Consider the following 18,610-nt stretch of genomic DNA (forward strand, 5'->3'; position numbering starts at 1 on the left):
ATCATTCAGGGCACCAGTGGTTTTGTTGTAATGGAACATGAACTTTGTGCATGAGGTCGGATTTTGTGGTTCACTGCTGTCTCTGTACTTCCTATGACAAAAACCTTGACTAAAACTAGTCCATAAGACCCCAAATGTGTGTGCATGTTTTCCAACTTGTCATCAACAGCTAAACTTTATCAAAATAAAAAAATCCCCACATACCGGTAAATCAAATAGACAAAACACATTTATGAGCATAAATAGGATTTATTGATTCAAAGTAAAGTTTCCCTTTTTTAATGCAGCAATGGCCCGTTGCTTGGCCACTGATGCCAGTAAAAATGTGGGTGACTAGGAAGTGCGGAGGGGGCTGCTTGTGTTTCTAATTGTTTTTTTAGGTCGGGCTTTTTTTTGTGTGCGAGGAAAAGAGAGAGTGATGGATAAAGGACAGGGGGGCTGGGGGTGCACTGACCACTAATATATGCGCCCCTATTGTGATGAATCAATGCACCGTGCAGTAATAGCCGCTAAGGAGGGGCGCAGGGCTTTGGGGTATAAAGGCATGACGGGATGTCCCACTGCAGCCTCATGGCACTGACCCCCTTGAGAAAGATATCTGGAAGACTTTGCAGAGTTAACTGAACTCTTCTACGCAACTGCGAGTGACAACACCAATCAGAAGCGGTTTGGTGTTCAGAGATAACCCCTCAAGGACACAAGAAAGGAAACATCCGTGCGAAGACGTGAGAAGCGCAGCAGGTTGTGGTGAAAGTGGCCAAACCTCACTGAAAGCTGTGCAAGAAGTGGAAAGGTGAGAGACTTTTGTGACTCTTGGAACTTGAGTGTTGGCGTTGGATGCGTGTGGTTTGACAAAAGGAGTTATAGAAAAGGCTAAATGAGTCATGACATACTTTGGATGCTTGGAAAAAATCTGATCTTGACTGAATGCACGCTTTTCTTTCTCTCCACTTTATTATGTAGTAAGAGCTCCATTGCATGTATTAAGTTTTATTTAGTAGTGTACTTATTTTTCATAATTTTTATAATGACCATAGCTGATTGATAGCAGTCATTTTAGTTGTAGATGTAGTAGTAAAAAAAAGAAGCAGGAGTAATTCATTGCATTGCATGTCAAATTGCAAATACAGGTCCATCCGAAGTGTCTAAACATTTCATTACAGATATCGGAGGAAGGTGTCAATCAATTTTAACTGATAGAAATCTGTTGAGTCAAGGAGGCGGCTTGCTGTATTGTTTTAGCGTCAGACGATGAGAACAAAACCGGAGGATTTGAATAAAGATGACAATGAACAATGGGGGCCTCTGTACAAAAAGGCTTGGGAAAACGTGAGGAGGGGTATGGAGACGGCGGCATTGCTTAAGTTACTAAACTGTCGGGTTTCATGTTATTTACTATATTGACAAAAATGTTGATTATTAGATTTAGCAGAAGATACATTGTAGAGTATCACGATTTTGAAGACGAAAAAGACAACGCGTTACCAAATTACGTGTAAAAGTCACCAGTTCTTTCAAATTCACCACGTAGGAAGGAAGAAAAAAATACTTACTTATGGTTACTTATGGTTACCGGTGGTTTTACTGAGAGCAACGTTTAGGCTAGCAGCCTTCAAAAACGCTAATGGAATGAAAAAAAGATTTACAGAAAGGGGTTACCCATCAACCTGGACTGAGAAGGCATCTGACTTTGAGGAAAACACATTTGGAGACTGATTGTCATCTGCATTACACAGTTTTCTCCTCACTCTGCCACCGTAAAGTTCACATAAAAAAATATTATTGAATGTATGCTGCCTATGGTTGTTTTGAATTTGAACCGTTGCACTTAATTAGGGAACATCGATGTTGCAAGAGATGTGAGAAGTAACCACTTGTTACTAAGTGTAGGAGCCAAGTGTAGGAGCCATTATGGTTCATCTAGCCTGCAAGCGTTTGTTTACATTAGACGTAGTTGACCTACATTACATTCCACCACTTGGGGGCAGGATGGAGGCAAGTCTATATGGATACCCAGGTGCCAGTGGATGGGGTGTTTGGGTGACGGGAGGTTGCACGGTTTTTACCGCTTGCCATTAGGGCCCTTAGACTACCTCTACCACATGTAATATCCATGTCCAATCTGTCCAAACCATCATCTTGGGCCGTCACGCACCTCAATCCATCGCCGCTGCCTCCAAAACATGAAACTTAGCCTGGATATCGTGTTCGGATCAAGCGCGTTATACCTGGATCCCCCGGCACCCAGAAGCGACCAAAGGTGAGACAGTTGTCGCTACACAAGTAAAAACCACGACCCTTTGAGAAAGTACAAGCCACCATTTGGATGAATACTCGGAAAGTGCGCGCTACACAGCTGTCCTAGCCGCTACGTCAAACAAGGAGCTACATTCGCTATCTACTTCCCACCGTCTCAAGTAAGCCTGAAATATAAGTTATGAGGCACTACAACGACACAAGACGTCTCCGGTGAGTGCAGTCATCTTTAGTATCGATACGCTGTTTTGATGACGCTGTGGATTGAAGTTTATACGCAGCGGCCTTGAGCTTACTCTGGAAGTTGAAGCTGTCCCGTAGCGCGTTAAGTATTCGTGGTGGCTTTCATTCATTCATGTTTCAAAGAATCGATATCCAGCAGGTTTAGTTGCGTGAATACGTTCGTGTTTCGTGCCATTTTTGGAGCGTTTTGGTCGTGCGTAAAGAAGACCAATAAAGCACAACGCAGCACGCCACTGCTGATTCATTGTTGAAAATGAGCGACAAGGACGTTGATAAAAACGACAATGCTGACATCGAGCCTACGGGCATGCAAAGTGACAAAAGAGAAAGAAAATTATCGCTAAAGGGTTTGGCTTTAGCCTTGGAAAAAGTTCAAAAGGAAAGAAGTGAAATATTTAAACGCGCAAGCAAAGTGAAAGCAAAAATAACAGAACTCTGGCTATCAAACGAAAATATTACTGAGGTCCATCAACAGTTGAAATGCTTTAACGAATTATGTGAAAACGCGTCGTCTCTTCACGAAACATTTCTAAAAGATTTTAATTTGCCACCGGACGAAAAACAAAAACAACAGGCCTGGTTCGAGGCAAAAAGGACAGCAAATGAAGAATTTGCGCGTAAAGTGCGCACTTGGCTGAATGAAAAGGGAGGTTCGGACGAAAAGGCGAACGAAAACGCAGACAAAATGATGAGTCTTACACACCTTCACGACGTGCTAACCAAGCAGGCTTACGAAAACGCCCGTAATAATGGTGATAAGGAGAATGCTGAGGCTGAAGCACAAGGCGCTGTCGGTGACGGCGTCCATCCCGAAGACAGCGCATCAAATGTATCTAAGCGCAGTCATATGTCCGGATTGAGCACAGCCTCTGCGCGCAGGCTGGCTATGGCTGACCAAGCAGCGTTAATGGAAAAGGCCGCCGCCCTAAAAAGAAGGCATGAGTTAGAGGAACAAGAGGAGAGACATAGACTGGAGGCTGAAAGAATAAGAAAATACAAGGAACAGATCGAGATGGAAGCCGAAATAGCCGCCGCTGCAGCTCGCGTGTCTATGTTGGAACTGAGCAGTGTTGCAGGAAGATCTGGCACCAACGGAATGAATTCTTACGTGAGCAAGGGATTAAGAGAAAGGAAACGAACAGAGTTCAATCCACAGGCTGAAGAGTTCGTGCCTCGGACTGCTCGGCTTGACTCGAGAGCGCCCCCTGCCCTGGCGCCGGTCGTAAGACCCAAGATATTCGGCAATGTAAAATCATACACGCAAACGATGCAGGCAGATACTAATGCCCCGTTTAAATTAGAGTCGCAAATAAGACATGGACCAGTTGATTCAAAGACACGACCAGTGAGTGCCATGCATCCTGCAGCTTCACAATCGCTCTCAAGTGTAAAATCACAACAATTCATCATGCCACAAGCTCCTATCGTCCGTGATAATGCTATTTGCTCCATCATGCAAAGGCAAAACGAAATTACATCATTGCTCGTCCAGCAACAACTAGCAGCCACTCTGCCTCAACGGGACATTCCAATTTTTGATGGCAACCCATTGCAGTGTATTTCCTTCATGAGAGCATTTGAGCATTGTGTGGAGGAGAGGACAAGTAGCTATCAAGATTGTCTATATTTTTTGGAGCAATATACCAGGGGGCAGCCTAGGGAATTAGTAAGGAGCTGCATGCACATGCCGTCACAACAGGGCTATCAAAAGGCAAAGGGACTTTTAGTGGAGCATTTTGGAAACGAGCATAAAATGGCAACAGCATATATGGAGAAAGTATTTAACTGGCCTGTCATAAAATCCGAAGATGTCCAAGAACTAGAAGATTTTGCACTGTTCCTGAGAGGATGCTGCAATGCAATGTCAGAGATACAGTCCATGGAGGAGCTAAATGTGCCATCTCACATGAGGCAAGTAATCATGAAGTGGCCATATAAGCTGCGTGAGAAATGGAGAAACAAGGCCTGTGAGATACAGGAACGGAGAGGCTTTAGAGCTACTTTTATAGACCTGGTTAGCTTCCTCGAGCGTCAAGTTAAGATTCTCTCCCACCCCCTGTTTGGCGATATCTCTGACAGCCCAGCAGCAAGGGGTCCATATATGAACAAAGTTCAATCCAAGGGCAGCTTTAAGGGGAGCAGTTTTGCCACATCAATCTCTTCTATTGATGGTTCCACAGCCTCTTCGCACGTATATACACCAGAGCAACCAACACTCTCTAGTGATTCCCCAGTAATATGCCTTTACTGTAAGCAGCCTCACCTCACGCTTAAATGTCCAAAGCTCAATAAAATGTCTCATAATGAGAAAATTGAATTCCTTAAGACCAAAGGAGTATGTTTTGGCTGCCTTAAGTTTGGTCACATGAGCAGGGAATGTAGGCGTCGTCTTACCTGTGACATGTGCCAACTTAGACATCCCACTCTTCTGCATTCAGACAACAGGGTGCAGCAGGCTAAACCTCCCGAAACACCAGTGAGCAGTGCCCTCGTGTCTCACCAGGCTAGCGTTTGTACTGGGGCCGGTGACCAGGATTTTACACTCTCCATTGTTCCTGTTAAAATCAAGTCCAAGAAAGGAGATAAAGTGCTGCAGACTTATGCCTTCTTGGATCCCGGGAGTACAGCCACCTTCATAACAAGTGCTCTTATGAACCATTTGAACGTACAAGGCACAAGAACTAACATTCTGTTGCGTACAATGGGACAGGAAAAGGTGGTGCGGAGCCACTATCTTACAGGGCTGGAGATTTCCGAGCTGGAAGGAAATAGTTTTATCGAGCTGCCAGAAATCTATACACAAGACTCTATACCCGTCTCCAGATATAATATTCCTCGTCAGCGAGACATTGAGAAATGGGAGCAATTTAAGGCCATCAGAATCCCAGAGCTGGACGCTGAGGTGGAGGTCTTGATCGGCACAAATGCTGCAAAACTTATGGAGCCGTGGGAGATTATCAATAGTAAAGATAATGGGCCGTACGCCGTCAGGACCCTGTTGGGGTGGGTCATAAACGGACCATTGAGAAGTGAAAACAGAGGCCAGGGGAGCTGCCCGACCGCTCATGTCAACCGGATTTCCGTGGCCAAACTGAAGGAGCTGCTGGTATCTCAATACAACCAAGAGTTTACTGAAAGGGCACCGGAGGAGGATCACGAAATGTCAATGGACGACAAGAAATTCATGGGAATAACGGAAAAATCAACCTGTATGAAAGACGGACATTACAGTATGGACCTACCCTTTAATAAGGAGGCCATAACGATGCCCAATAACCGATGCGTTGTGGAACAGCGGCTTCAGAGCCTCAAAAGGAAATTTCATAGAAACGAGAAATACAAGAAGGAGTACATGGCAGTTATTGCTGACTTGATTGACAAAGGATATGCACAGGTGGTTCCTCAAGATCAACTGGAGCCCAGTCATGGAAGCGTATGGTATCTGCCCCATCACGGAGTCTACCACCCACGAAAACTGTCTCTGCGAGTTGTCTTTGATTGTGGGGCAAGCTACAAGGGCACCTCACTGAATGGCCAGCTTCTACAGGGGCCGGACCTCACGAACTCTCTCTTTGGTGTTTTGACAAGGTTTCGAGAAGAGACTGTCGCATTGATGACCGATATACAGGCCATGTACCATCAGGTGAAGGTGTCAGACAAGCATGTGGATTTCCTCCGCTTCCTGTGGTGGCCCTCCGGAGATACATCAATAAGCCCAGTGGAGTACCGTATGACCGTGCATATTTTTGGAGCAGTCTCTTCGCCTAGCTGTGCCAACTATGCTCTGAGGAAGACTGCAGCAGAAAACATGGACGGCTACCCCAAGCAGGTGACTGATACCATTCAGAGCAACTTTTACGTGGACGACTGCTTAAAATCTGTGGCCACGGAAAAGGAGGCAATTCAGTTGGTGGTGGATCTTACCGACTTGTGTTCAAAGGGAGGTTTCCAACTACTGAAGTGGACAAGCAACAGTCGTACAGTACTGGCATCTATTCCCGAAGAAAGGCGCTCTAGACCAATGAGACAGCTACACCTGGATGAAGAGAGTCTGCCCGTGGAGAAAGCTCTGGGTCTTAGCTGGTGCGCCGAGAGTGATGCTTTCACCTTCCAGCTCACTCTGGAAAGGAAACCTTACACCAGGCGCGGCATTCTCTCTATGGTCAGTTCCATCTTCGACCCTCTGGGCTTCCTGGCACCTTTCACTCTGCTGCCAAAGCTGTTGCTGCAGGAAATGTGCAGATTAAACCTTTCATGGGATGAACCTATACCCCATTCAATGGCACAAAGTTGGGCAGCATGGCATAAAGATCTGGGGAAAATGGCTGAGGTTAAAGTCAGGCGCTGCATTAAACCTAGCAACTTCACAGGCCCACTGCACACGCAGTTACATCACTTTGCAGACGGCAGTGAACATGGATATGGGACTGTGTCTTACCTGAGGCTGCAGGACGAGAGAGGAAGAGTGCATTTGGCATTCATGCTCGGAAAGGCCAGGGTAGCACCACTAAAACAGACGACGATTCCACGTTTAGAGCTCACGGCCGCTGTGCTTGCTGCGAAGGTGGATGGGATGTTGAAGAAGGAGCTGTCCCTCCAGTTGAGCAGTTCATGTTTTTGGACAGATAGCCAAACAGTGCTGAAGTATATTAACAACAACTCCAAGCGGTTTCACACCTTCGTGGCAAATAGAGTGGCTACTATAAGACAAGCAACAGACGTGTCCCAGTGGAGGTATATTGGCACAAAGTCCAATCCAGCAGATGAAGCCTCCAGAGGTCTTACAGCAGACAACTTCGTGGCCTGTCAGCGGTGGTTAAATGGTCCTGACTTTCTTAAAGGACCCGAGCAGGGGTGGCCAAAGCCCTTTGTGCCCCAGCCCGTTCCATCTGAGGATCCAGAGGTGAAGAGGGATGTTTCGGTGTACGCCATTGACACTCTACCCATGGGTCCCACCAGTACACTGTTGTGCTATTTTTCGAGCTGGACCAAGTTGAAGACCTCGGTAGCTTGGATCCTGAAGCTAAAAGACATCCTGTGGAAGTTCAGCCGTAAAAGAAAGGAAGTAGTGTCTGCACTGGGTTTGGCCGACTCTTCCACAGTCTCTGCTCGTGTAGAGGAGGAGATGAAGAAAGCTAGAGCTGCAGTTGTCAAACAAACACTGTCAGTGAATGATCTTACTAGAGCAGAAACCGCCATCATCTGTCACAGTCAGCAAGTAACATTCAGAGAAGAAATCAGTGATCTGCTGAGTGGAGCATCCGTTGTGAAGAGCAAGAGTGACATCTACAGGCTCGATCCAGTACTGTGCCAAGGTGTACTGCGAGTGGGTGGAAGGTTAAGTCGGTCAGCCTTGCCTGAAGAGCAGAAACATCCGGCTATTCTTTCTAAAGGAGAGCATATATCCAAGCTTATTCTGCGACATATTCATCAACAGCTTGGACACGCAGGAAAAAATCACATGCTCTCAGCTCTCAGGAGAAGATACTGGATCACTAACGCCAACTCCGCCTGTAGGAGGATAATTTCTGAATGTGTTGTCTGCAGACGCTACAGAGGCCAGCCCGGGGAGCAGAAAATGGCTGATATGCCTGAGGAACGCATCCATCCAGACTTGCCACCTTTCACCAATGTAGGAGTGGATTATTTCGGGCCTATTGAGGTGAAGAGAGGACGAACAATGGTCAAAAGATATGGCGTTATTTTTACCTGCATGGCCAGCCGGGCAATACATTTGGAAGTAGCACACTCACTCACTACTGACTCCTGCATTAATGCCATTAGACGTTTTGTATGCCGAAGAGGCCCTGTGCGGCAGATGAGGTCGGATAATGGCACCAATTTTATAGGTGCAGAGCGAGAGTTGAGGGAGGCGTTGACTGCTATGGATCACGATAAGATTCACCAAGCTCTCTTGTCAAAGGAAATCGATTGGATTTTTAATCCACCTGCTGCATCTCACCACGGAGGTGTGTGGGAGCGCCTCATTAGGATGGTCAGAAAGGTGTTGTTTTCTGTCTTGCAACAGCAGACCCTGGACGACGAAAACCTTAACACCATCTTGTGTGAAGTGGAGGCTATTCTCAACGACCGCCCTATTACAGGAGTATCTGAAGACGGACACGATTTGGAACCTTTAACCCCAAACCACATTTTGCTGCTCAAGGGCAAGCCCGTCCTCCCTCCTGGTACCTTTCAGACAAATGACTTGTACGTCAGAAGACGCTGGAGACAGGTGCAATATCTTTCAGACCTGTTCTGGAAAAGATGGATAAGAGAGTACTTGCCCCTTCTCCAGGAGAGACAGAAGTGGTCTAAGCCTCGGAGAAGCTTCACAGTTGGTGACATCGTGGTTGTGATGGATCACACTGCTCCTCGCGGTTCTTGGATCTTGGGAAAGATTATCAATACTTACCCAGATAAAAAGGGACTAGTGCGGGCTGTCCAGCTGAAGACAAAGACGGGACAACTGGACAGGCCCATCTCCAAAATTTGCCTTCTCCAAGAGGCAGTGTAAAAAAAAAAAAAGGAAAAAAAAAAACAAAAAAAAAAACAACCACAACTTAATGGACTCCTGTTTGATGCTAGGGGAATTGTGCTGTCTACACAATTGGGGCCGGAGTGTAGGAGCCATTATGGTTCATCTAGCCTGCAAGCGTTTGTTTACATTAGACGTAGTTGACCTACATTACATTCCACCACTTGGGGGCAGGATGGAGGCAAGTCTATATGGATACCCAGGTGCCAGTGGATGGGGTGTTTGGGTGACGGGAGGTTGCACGGTTTTTACCGCTTGCCATTAGGGCCCTTAGACTACCTCTACCACATGTAATATCCATGTCCAATCTGTCCAAACCATCATCTTGGGCCGTCACGCACCTCAATCCATCGCCGCTGCCTCCAAAACATGAAACTTAGCCTGGATATCGTGTTCGGATCAAGCGCGTTATACCTGGATCCCCCGGCACCCAGAAGCGACCAAAGGTGAGACAGTTGTCGCTACACTAAGTGTCTAAATGTTTTTGGCCGAGAGTACTAACTTAACCATACTTCTTTTCTTTCCTTTTCTAATAATATACAAAAACAAATACTTTGTTCGTAATTTACAGGTAGGATGTGATCAGCACGGAAAAGAATGAAGAATGAAGAGGAACAAAACACTGTGTATTACTTTGATTTGCCCCATCTTATTGGTTGTACCATGTATGGGTTTTCTGCCCAATTTCTGGTCCCGTGTGCTGACCCTGTCCTGGGACTCTCAGACACATCAGTTCATTACGGAGAGGGCTATCCTGAACGTTACCATGGAAACGCTGAAAGCCAATCAAAAACATGACCGCACGGAGCAACAGGTGAACCACATCTGCACTAACCAACCATAAAAGAAGCAGTATCCATGCATCACTACCTTGAAACATGATGACCCTTGTTTTTTTCACTCAGAGTGGACTGGGCCGGGCCTTTTGGAGGGCCGTGGGGGAAGTGGTGAAGTCCAACGCTGCCATGGACTTCCTGAGCTCCACCAGGTCTGACCCGGTGTTCCACTTCGACTCGGAGCGGTGGGACGGCTCGGTGGGCGTGCTCCGGCAGCTGTGGACACAAACCCTACTCTCCCTGAAGGCCAGGGAGTATCAGAGGGCCCGCCACACCCTGGGACAACTCTTCCACTCACTACAGGTACATACTGTAACAGACTACGGTAAATGGAATTAAATAGAGGCTGCTCCACAAGGGGCAGGAATTTTAGTCCTTACAACATAAGCTCATAAGAAGAGATCAAATCAATCAGGTATTATTCATAATTATTTGCAATTTACTTTTGCAGGACTTCTACAGCCACAGCAACTGGGTAGAGCTGGGACATCAGGACATTTACCTCCACCTACTGCACCCTGAGGAGCCAGCTGTCCCCGTGGCTAAATGTAACACATGCAGATACACGCACGCACACACACACACACGCGCACGCACGCGCGCACGTGCACACATGAAAGTTGTGTGTCTTTTTTCTTCTTTCAAAAGTTCTCCTTTCAAATGATATAACCTACTGTATTTTGTCCAAAACAACAAATTCATGTATCAGGCCCAGTACATACAGTGACTAGATTGTCTTCTCAACTCACCTTTGTCAAGTTTTATGCTTTTTGACATTATATTTCAGAGTTTACTACAATAACTACTCAACACCACAAATTAGAATTAGGAACTGTGGAAGTAAACAACTGCTGCAGAGGGAAAGTACCTCTTTGCGGTAAATAGGTTTTTGTTTTAAGTTCCCGTAACAGGCAGTGTTTTACAATAACTGTTTCAGGAACAGGTATTGTAAAACACAACACCACCTGTTGTATACCACCTGTTCTAGTTATGGACTCACAGGTACAGTGGGTTAAAGAAATTAACATTTCCAACTGTCATATATGACTATGGAATTGTTATTTTTGTAAGTAAAAAAGAAGTTTAAGAAAGTGCTGCCAGGGGACTACATTATTTATTAGAGGTAATTAAGGCAGGGCTCAGCAATTTGACATAAGGACACCACACCTGACAACTCCTGGCCATCCCTCAAGTTAACAATGAGGGGTGTGTCAAAGGATAAAGGTAATATAGAGAGTACATTTAAATGTGTGGCAGTGCTAAGCTTTGCATTTGTATCAGTTTTAAAGCAGTTATAATACTGTAGCCTGAATATTAATATAGTATAATATAAGATTTTTCAAAAGAATATAAATATGTGTGTACATTTTTTTGACACCCCACATACAAATGAAACTAAGGAAGCCACTAAATTGTATTATGTTGTTCATAAAGGCATTTTCTGTGCAGCGGATACTCCCACCTGCATGGAGTGCTTCAGTCTGACCTGCAGAGACAACCTCCTGTTGCGTCTTAGGAGGTCCCACAGAGACTCACTGCTCACCACAGGATACTTCAGCACTGCTCCACCAAAACCTGAGGGTACAAAACCCCATGACGTAAACATTTAACCAGAATAAACTGCAAGATGAGCGGACAGCAAACCTCTAACTGTCAATGAGGGCAATTTTGTGTGCATAACCAATCCAGAAGTTATTGAACTGTTTTCATACACACTCTATTGTAGCAAATTTTAGTTTCTTTTGCCCTGGGTAATCTTCCAACTGATGCAATGCGATATAATTTAACAATGTGCACGTATGTGTTATGTCTTTCTCCTTAGGTAAATGTAGTCATGGAGGGGTGATGGACAGCAGCAGGGCTTTAGGAGCCAAAGGCGGGATAAACAAGGACAGCACATCTCCTCTGTTCTCTCCTCACCACTATCTGCACAAAGAGGCCGCACGAGTCGCCACTGAAGCTACTCTGGCTGTGCTCAGGGACCTGCGTGACACTGTGGGACACAAACACTTCCTCAAGTAAGACTTTGCAAGCCTATACCGATCTTTAATTCCTTTCAGTTGCTCCTTTTTCATCAGTTTCCTCAAAAACACCCTTTTAGCAACAAGGTGCGAGTAGATTGTTTGTCTTTTGCTGCAAAAGTAATTAATACTGACCACTCCCTCTCTCAGTCTGCTGAGTGTGGACCAGGTGCCTTCGTTGGTCTTTGTTTTGGACACGACCGGCAGCATGTTTGAGGAAATCACAGCCGCTCGGCTCAGGGCTCACTCCATCATCTCACAGAGAGGCCTCAGCCCTCAGCAGCCGGGGACCTTCATACTGGTGCCATTTCACGACCCAGGTCAGTCTAGAACCAAGATAAGATATGAATGTAAAGAAATCATGCAATACAATTTCACATGGAGATCTTTTAAGAGATTCAAAGCGCTCTAAACTGCGTTAATCATTCACTGCACATTTGGTGTTGCCAAGCTGCCGCAACTTCTCTGTGCCAATGGCCTCCACGACCACCCCTGACCACATTCAATCATTGTCAAGGCTGCCCAAGGATAAAATGGCAATTCAGTGGTCACCAACCTCCTTGTTATAAGAGGCCTGCTTTATCGCCTGAGCCACCGTCGGCCCAAATTACACACTTTGGTGTAGCTCAATTATTAAATATGACTTTTACAGAGGTGGGCCCAGTGTCTGAGACCGATGACCCTCAGGAGTTTATGCAGTACATGGAGAACCTGCTGGCTCTGGGAGGAGGAGACGAGCCCGAGATGTGCCTCTCTGCCATTCAGGTAAAGATACTATCAGACTGTTTTAAGCCAACTGTGCCAGGTACTTTGAGGAATCATAAACTCAAACCACTACATTTTGAAAGGGAGTAGTTTCTTTTGAACAACGTTTTAGGGCCTTAGTGGTTGTTAAATAGAAGCAATAATAGAAGTAGAGGCAATGGTAATATAATCTTATAATATGTGGCATTCCCTTGTCCTGCCTGTAGTTGGCGCTCACACACAGCCCGCCGCTCTCGGAGATCTTTGTCTTCACTGATGCTTCTCCCAAAGACGCTCATCTGTTTGATGCAGTGAAAGCTCTCGCGCTGGAGAAACAGAGCAAGGTCAGAGGTTTAGCCACTATGGAAAATGTCAAATATTCTGATTTGTTAAAGAATCTCCCAGTCGTCCAGGGAACTAACCACTGTTCCAATACGTCCCCTTATGTGCAGGTGACCTTTCTGTTGACCGAGGACCCCCGTTATGTGCCTGAGAGCAGAGCGAAGATCAGGAGGAGGAGTACAGAAACTTTACCCCCGGACCGCTTCTCACTTTACTCCTCTCTCTCCGCTCTGTCCGGAGGAATGACCATCTTCACCACCGACTCGGACATCCACAAAGTCTCTGCCATCGTGGAGGACAACATCGCCACTGACAAGGTGGATTACATGCGGGCACATTGAGACGGATCTGATTCGTAATGCGATTTCAGTAAACACAGGCAGTTAACGAGGGAGAGGCAGAGCGGAAGAGGCGGAATGAGATTAGTGCAATGGAGAGACAGTTCATAATAGATGTTTCCTGAGAGGCTTTATGTCATTACCATACTGTTGAATTATAAAAGATAGAATGACTACATGTTTTTAAAAGTTTACTGTTGTCCTTGTAGGTGACTCTTCTTCATGCAGAGAGTGATGGGGAACAGACGTCATCTCATTCATTTCTCGTCGATGGATCTTTGAGAAATGTCACCCTCCACGTCACTGGCTTTCTCTCTGAATGCCTCCTCACTTCTCCATCAGGTAAAGCCTTTCAGCAGGGGGCATCTGGGTTAGCAAAATGGATAATGAAAAAGACATTCTCGTTTCAGTTCAATGACCGAAGAAATAGGTTAGACTAAACTACAAATGTGTGCAAATCACTGCCCAGTTTGTATCAGTCATCATAAGAAACACAATTTAGATTTTCCTCAACTGTAAAGCAATCGGGAATATAAAAAGAACATTTCAGAGAAGAGTGTAATCGCTTCATTTGCCATAATCTAACATACTGATGTGCAATTGAGTGTCGCTTTTGTCTATTCTTTAGGTCAAAACCAGCCCCTCCTGAATGAACAGGGGCCTTTAGCTGAGACTGAGCATTTCGAGGGTCTTTACCGAATTCGCCTCCTCCCCCCAGTGCAGCCGGGTCAATGGGAGCTCCAAGCCGAGAGTGATCGGCACATGACCTTCAATGTAATAGGTAAGTGTGAATGTACGAGGTTGGACCATTGACAGTAGATCGATCCACAGTCAGTGGGTTGGACCATAATGATCTCTGATTGTGATTTGCAGGAGAAAGCAGTGTTGACTTCTTGTATTATTTTGCCACTGTGACCAATGAGACACACCCAGGCCTGGCCAGGATGGAGGGTAGTCCTATTGCGGGTAAGAAAGCCCTTCAATTTTAAATTCTTGGCGCTGCAAATGGATGGCACACATTAGCACACATGATCCGAGTACTAAGTCACTTTTTAAGTAACTATATTTTTGCCAGTAGTTTTTTCATGCCGTACTTTTAACATCTATTAATATAATTGCTAAATTATATTAATAATATAGAAATTATTAAAGTATAGTAACTTTTACTCTCAAGCAAGAGTAAAAGTTACTATACTTTTACTCTTGCTTGAGTAAAAGTATAGTAACTCGGGAGTGAATAAATAATGCCATGTATATGTCCTTGAGGGTCCAAAAGGTTCTTAAATAACCACAGATCAGAGTTTGATATGGCACTGGTCCCATGCCTTATTTGTCCTTAGGTGTCCCGGCTTTCCTGGTGCTGGCAGTAACAGGTCTGAACCCAAACGCAGAGATCTCCTTCAATCTCGTGACATTTTTGGGAGCGAACGGTGAGAGTCTCCAGCAGGTGGCGCTAAATTCCTCCTCCCACCCCTCTGCCTTCTCTGCGGAGGAGCTGGTGGGATGGGTGCAGGCTGTGCCTCGGGACCCGTTCTCGGTCACATTGACAGGATGGGACAGTAGCGGAGCCAGGGTGGAGAGGGTGTCCAGTGAGATGGTCCAGCCCACTCATGTTCAGATACAGGTAAGAGGAGGACAGGCAGGTGGGACGAAAAACATAAATAAAAAATGTATGGCTTCTTCTTCCCGTCCTTTAACCTTTAAAGAGCTACTCGCTCACAGAGGTGGGATTAATGTGAGTAACTGCGAAATTATGTCTGTATTTTCTGAGCTGGAATATTGAGAAATAGATGAATAAGCACAAAATGTTTGGTAGGCTATAAAAATGTATTATTATTGTGGCATTTATTATATTTGTTCAGGTCTTTTCTGCTCCTCACCTCGTCCCGGGACATAGCACCATAGTGACTTTTGACCTTCTGAACCATGGCCCGGGACGACTCTTCAGTTTAACGGCTGATGACGACTGCGGCTATCTCCAAAATAGAGGCCCACACAGGTATGAGAGAATAGATGTAAATGATGATAGAAATAAGGATCTGATATACCGCTTTTCCAGATGTCCACAGTGGTTTTATAATTAAATGCATTATCTCTGTACTTGAGTTGGGGAGCTAAGTATGTAGCCACAGCGGTCCTAGGGCAGACTGGACTGAATGTGCACCTATGGGCCCCTCCGAGAACCATTAATCAACACCCACCTGAGCTACCAGTTTAAGAAGGTCAAGTTAAACCTTGCTCAGATCAAACTGGGGCATAAAATAATAGATTTTGTGATAAATTGGTCACAAATCCTCTGGCTTTGCTATGGGTTTCTGTGTCTGGTTAAAGGTGCATTACGTAACTTTTTATGTGGACAAAAAGACGTTTCTAATTGTAGCTGTGTGAGTGGTTGGCACCGTTACTTTCGATCCCGGTGGTCTCTACAACGCTCCGGGATCAATTGTTTTGTAGGTTTTCTGGTCATCAGTGAAAACCTTACAATGATCATGAAGCGTCCTAGAGAAAACTGTGATAGAAAGTAAAGTTGCCAATGCCGACCACTCATACAGCTGCTGAGTCACTACTGAGTCAAATACGCACAAATAAACTTTTTCCCACATAAAAGGTTGCATAATGCACCTATGAGGTTAGGTCAGGAATGGTCACCTGTATTTGACCTGTATTTGTAGGTTTCCTGTTGGTGAAAGGGGCAGTTTCCGTGGGCAGGTGGACCTCTTGACTTCGCCGTCTGCCCGGGCTGGAGCCACCGTGACCCTCACTCTCTCCGTACAAGACCTGAGCTCTCCAGACTCCAACTACGCTGTGATCTACCTGACTATAGTCCCACCTGTGAGTAATGCATGCAATATTTAATACAGAGGTGATCAGTACAAGTATATTCACTCAAGTACACTACTTTGAGTTTTCCAGGGTCTGAACTGCACTTGAGTTGTATATTTGTGTACTTATTTAATGTACTTGTTACATTTGCTCCAATACAATTCAAAGATCAATCAATCAATCAAACTTTATTTACAAAGCGCTTTTCATACCTTTTCACCTCTTCATAAGATGATGGTTTACTTTGTGCTTCACATTGCTAAAAATAATAAAAGTAAAAAGTGTAAAATTGGTGGCAAAGTTTATGACGCACACGGCACAACAGCAAGTGATGATGTAAAGGTTCTGTCAATGCCAGATTTAAACATAACAGAGTTTTTCTCTTGAGAAGCGAGCAACATATCCAACCTATAAGAATCATTCACAGAGCGATGTCGTAAACAAAGTCAGTGAAGCCAGATTTACATGTCTGCTGTGTGAATATACCATAGTAGGGAAAGCTTCATACAAAGCAAAAACAAACCAAAACCACACACCCACAGGAGAGGTTAGTAATGATTTTATTGAAACATTAAATTTTGAAATTTGAGCCTCCAAATAGAACATCTCAAAAACAAAGGCAATGTATCAAGAAACTAGGATTTGAACAGCACCTTGTTCCCCATGGCCATATTTTGTTCCAACACTGAATCGGTAAAGCCCACAAACTTGTGCCTCCTCGTAGCATTAAATAACAATGATTTATTAGGAAACAATTGGTTCAAGAGAACATACAATGGCCTCCCTTTGGGGTGACGTCTATGGAGCCTCATAAATCTTGTTTCAGTGAGTTTTTATCCTCAGGCAGTGAGGCTCATGAACACTAACCTAAAGGAGAGCTGAGGTTTTTGTGTTTTATTCCTGGAATGCTTTGTTTGTATCGTATTCATGTTTTTATCTGTAGATTAGTTCTCTTGTTCAGCGGAGAGAGCACCAGTGCAAAACTCTTTCACTTCTTTTGGTACCTTGTACTTGATGCATATGATGAACTTGAACATTTGCTCCAAGAAACAGCTCTATATTTGGACAATGATTTTTGAGGATAAGGTATTTCCAAACACTGGTCTTCGGTCTGGTGGCTGTTCAAGTGTTTTTTTAAACAGTGACTTTGAGTAAAGGCCTTGTCACAGAGTGTACACTTGTAGGTAAATTGGGAGAGCACACAATGGTATAACAGCACTGCAGATTAGCACTGCAACAATCAGTCAACTGGACGATTAATTTTTATTTTTGCTTTGTTTTTAGGACCCTGACACTGCGCCCCCCACGTGCACCATCACACAAGTCCATTCTTCCTGCACCTCCTCTGACTGCTCCGAATCTAAATGGAGCGCATCTCTGGCTCTCTCCGACAGGGGCCGCTCTGGCTTAGCCTCCGTACAGATACGCAGAGGAGAAGGCCTGGCTACACTGTTCCATAAACCTCCACCCACCGAGGACATGCCCGAAATGCCCCCTCATCACCCCCATCATCACCATAGAGCCAAGCTGCGAAGAGGGGACCCACCTTTCAATGTCTCCGAATGGGTGCAAGTACCGTCCCAACCTCTGTGGGTGGGGTATGTTTCACCTTGCTGCTCCTCCAGCGCCGAGCTCCTCTTGTGGGACGGGGCAGGGAACATGAAGAGGTGCTATGTGACGTCCGGACAGCAGAGGGCGCAACGGGACAGGAGCACAGACATGAATGGAGAAAGGAGGACACATGCAAGCTTTGTTCTCGTCATATTGGGGCTTTTATACTGTGTACTTAGTCAAAGGATGCAAGACTGATACATGCGGTGTGACACTATTGATGTAAATAATGGATGTGAATAAAATATGAACATTTGCCTAATTCTAAGTTTTCTGTGTTTTTCTTTTTTTGACATGACAAAAAATTAAGATTAGTTTTGTAGGTCTTAGCTTTGAAATGAGGCGTCACACTGGCCTGTAGTCTGTAAGCTCCTGCCGAGAGGCTTTTGAATTTGGGTAAAGCCAAACTTGGAGAAAATGCGCTCGGTTTTAACCTTATAGTATATATATTTCAGTTAAGGTAAAAAGTCAGAACAAAAACACTTCAACTAACGACTGTAGTGAGTTAGTACCAACGTCTGTGTGTTTTTCTGTGCTTTCTCGCACAACCAAAGACTGAGAGAAATGATTGTTATTCTTTAATGAAACTGAAAGGCAAACAGAAGTAAAGCTACAGTAGCAGGAACAATAACAGTGGTGGTTGTTGTGGACGGTTTAACACAGTGCGAACAGGAATCAAGAGGCATTAACAGGAGGGACGGGACAGTGGACAGGTCTTGGGGGCAACAAGAGGAGCAAAGAAATGGGACAGACGATTTGCCAGAAATGCTGCAATATGCACATCTGTCAGATAGTTTCAATTTGAAATGTTGATTGTTTTTAAACTGGAGGGAACGTCAGTATAGAACAGTTGATTGA

The 18,610-nt window shown here is 45.0% G+C and overlaps 1 protein-coding gene across 1 annotated transcript; it reads left to right on the plus strand.

The window, feature by feature from the left end:
• The first annotated feature begins 580 nt into the window (after positions 1-580).
• vwa7 (von Willebrand factor A domain containing 7) lies at positions 581-17,969 on the plus strand. The gene is made up of 17 exons (XM_079558227.1): positions 581-793; positions 9,609-9,851; positions 9,943-10,176; positions 10,325-10,421; positions 11,323-11,454; positions 11,696-11,891; positions 12,045-12,214; positions 12,547-12,659; positions 12,866-12,982; positions 13,091-13,297; positions 13,528-13,660; positions 13,947-14,099; positions 14,192-14,284; positions 14,659-14,942; positions 15,181-15,317; positions 15,991-16,150; positions 17,426-17,969. The coding sequence occupies exons 2-17, from the start codon at positions 9,642-9,644 to the stop codon at positions 17,948-17,950; spliced, it is 2,961 nt and encodes a 986-aa protein (XP_079414353.1). The 5' UTR covers positions 581-793; positions 9,609-9,641; the 3' UTR covers positions 17,951-17,969.
• The last annotated feature ends 641 nt before the right edge of the window (positions 17,970-18,610 follow it).

This window comes from Gobius niger (genome assembly GCF_951799975.1).
Source record: "Gobius niger genome assembly, chromosome: 1".
NCBI lineage: Eukaryota > Metazoa > Chordata > Actinopteri > Gobiiformes > Gobiidae > Gobius > Gobius niger.

Coding starts and splice junctions, on each gene's coding strand:
- vwa7 (XM_079558227.1), top strand. CDS start 9,642: ATGAAGAGGAACAAAACACTGTGTATTACTTTGATTTGCCCCATCTTA. Junction 12,215..12,546: donor GGTGCCATTTCACGACCCAG/GTCAGTCTAGAA, acceptor TGACTTTTACAG/AGGTGGGCCCAGTGTCTGAG. Junction 14,943..15,180: donor CCACTCATGTTCAGATACAG/GTAAGAGGAGGA, acceptor ATATTTGTTCAG/GTCTTTTCTGCTCCTCACCT.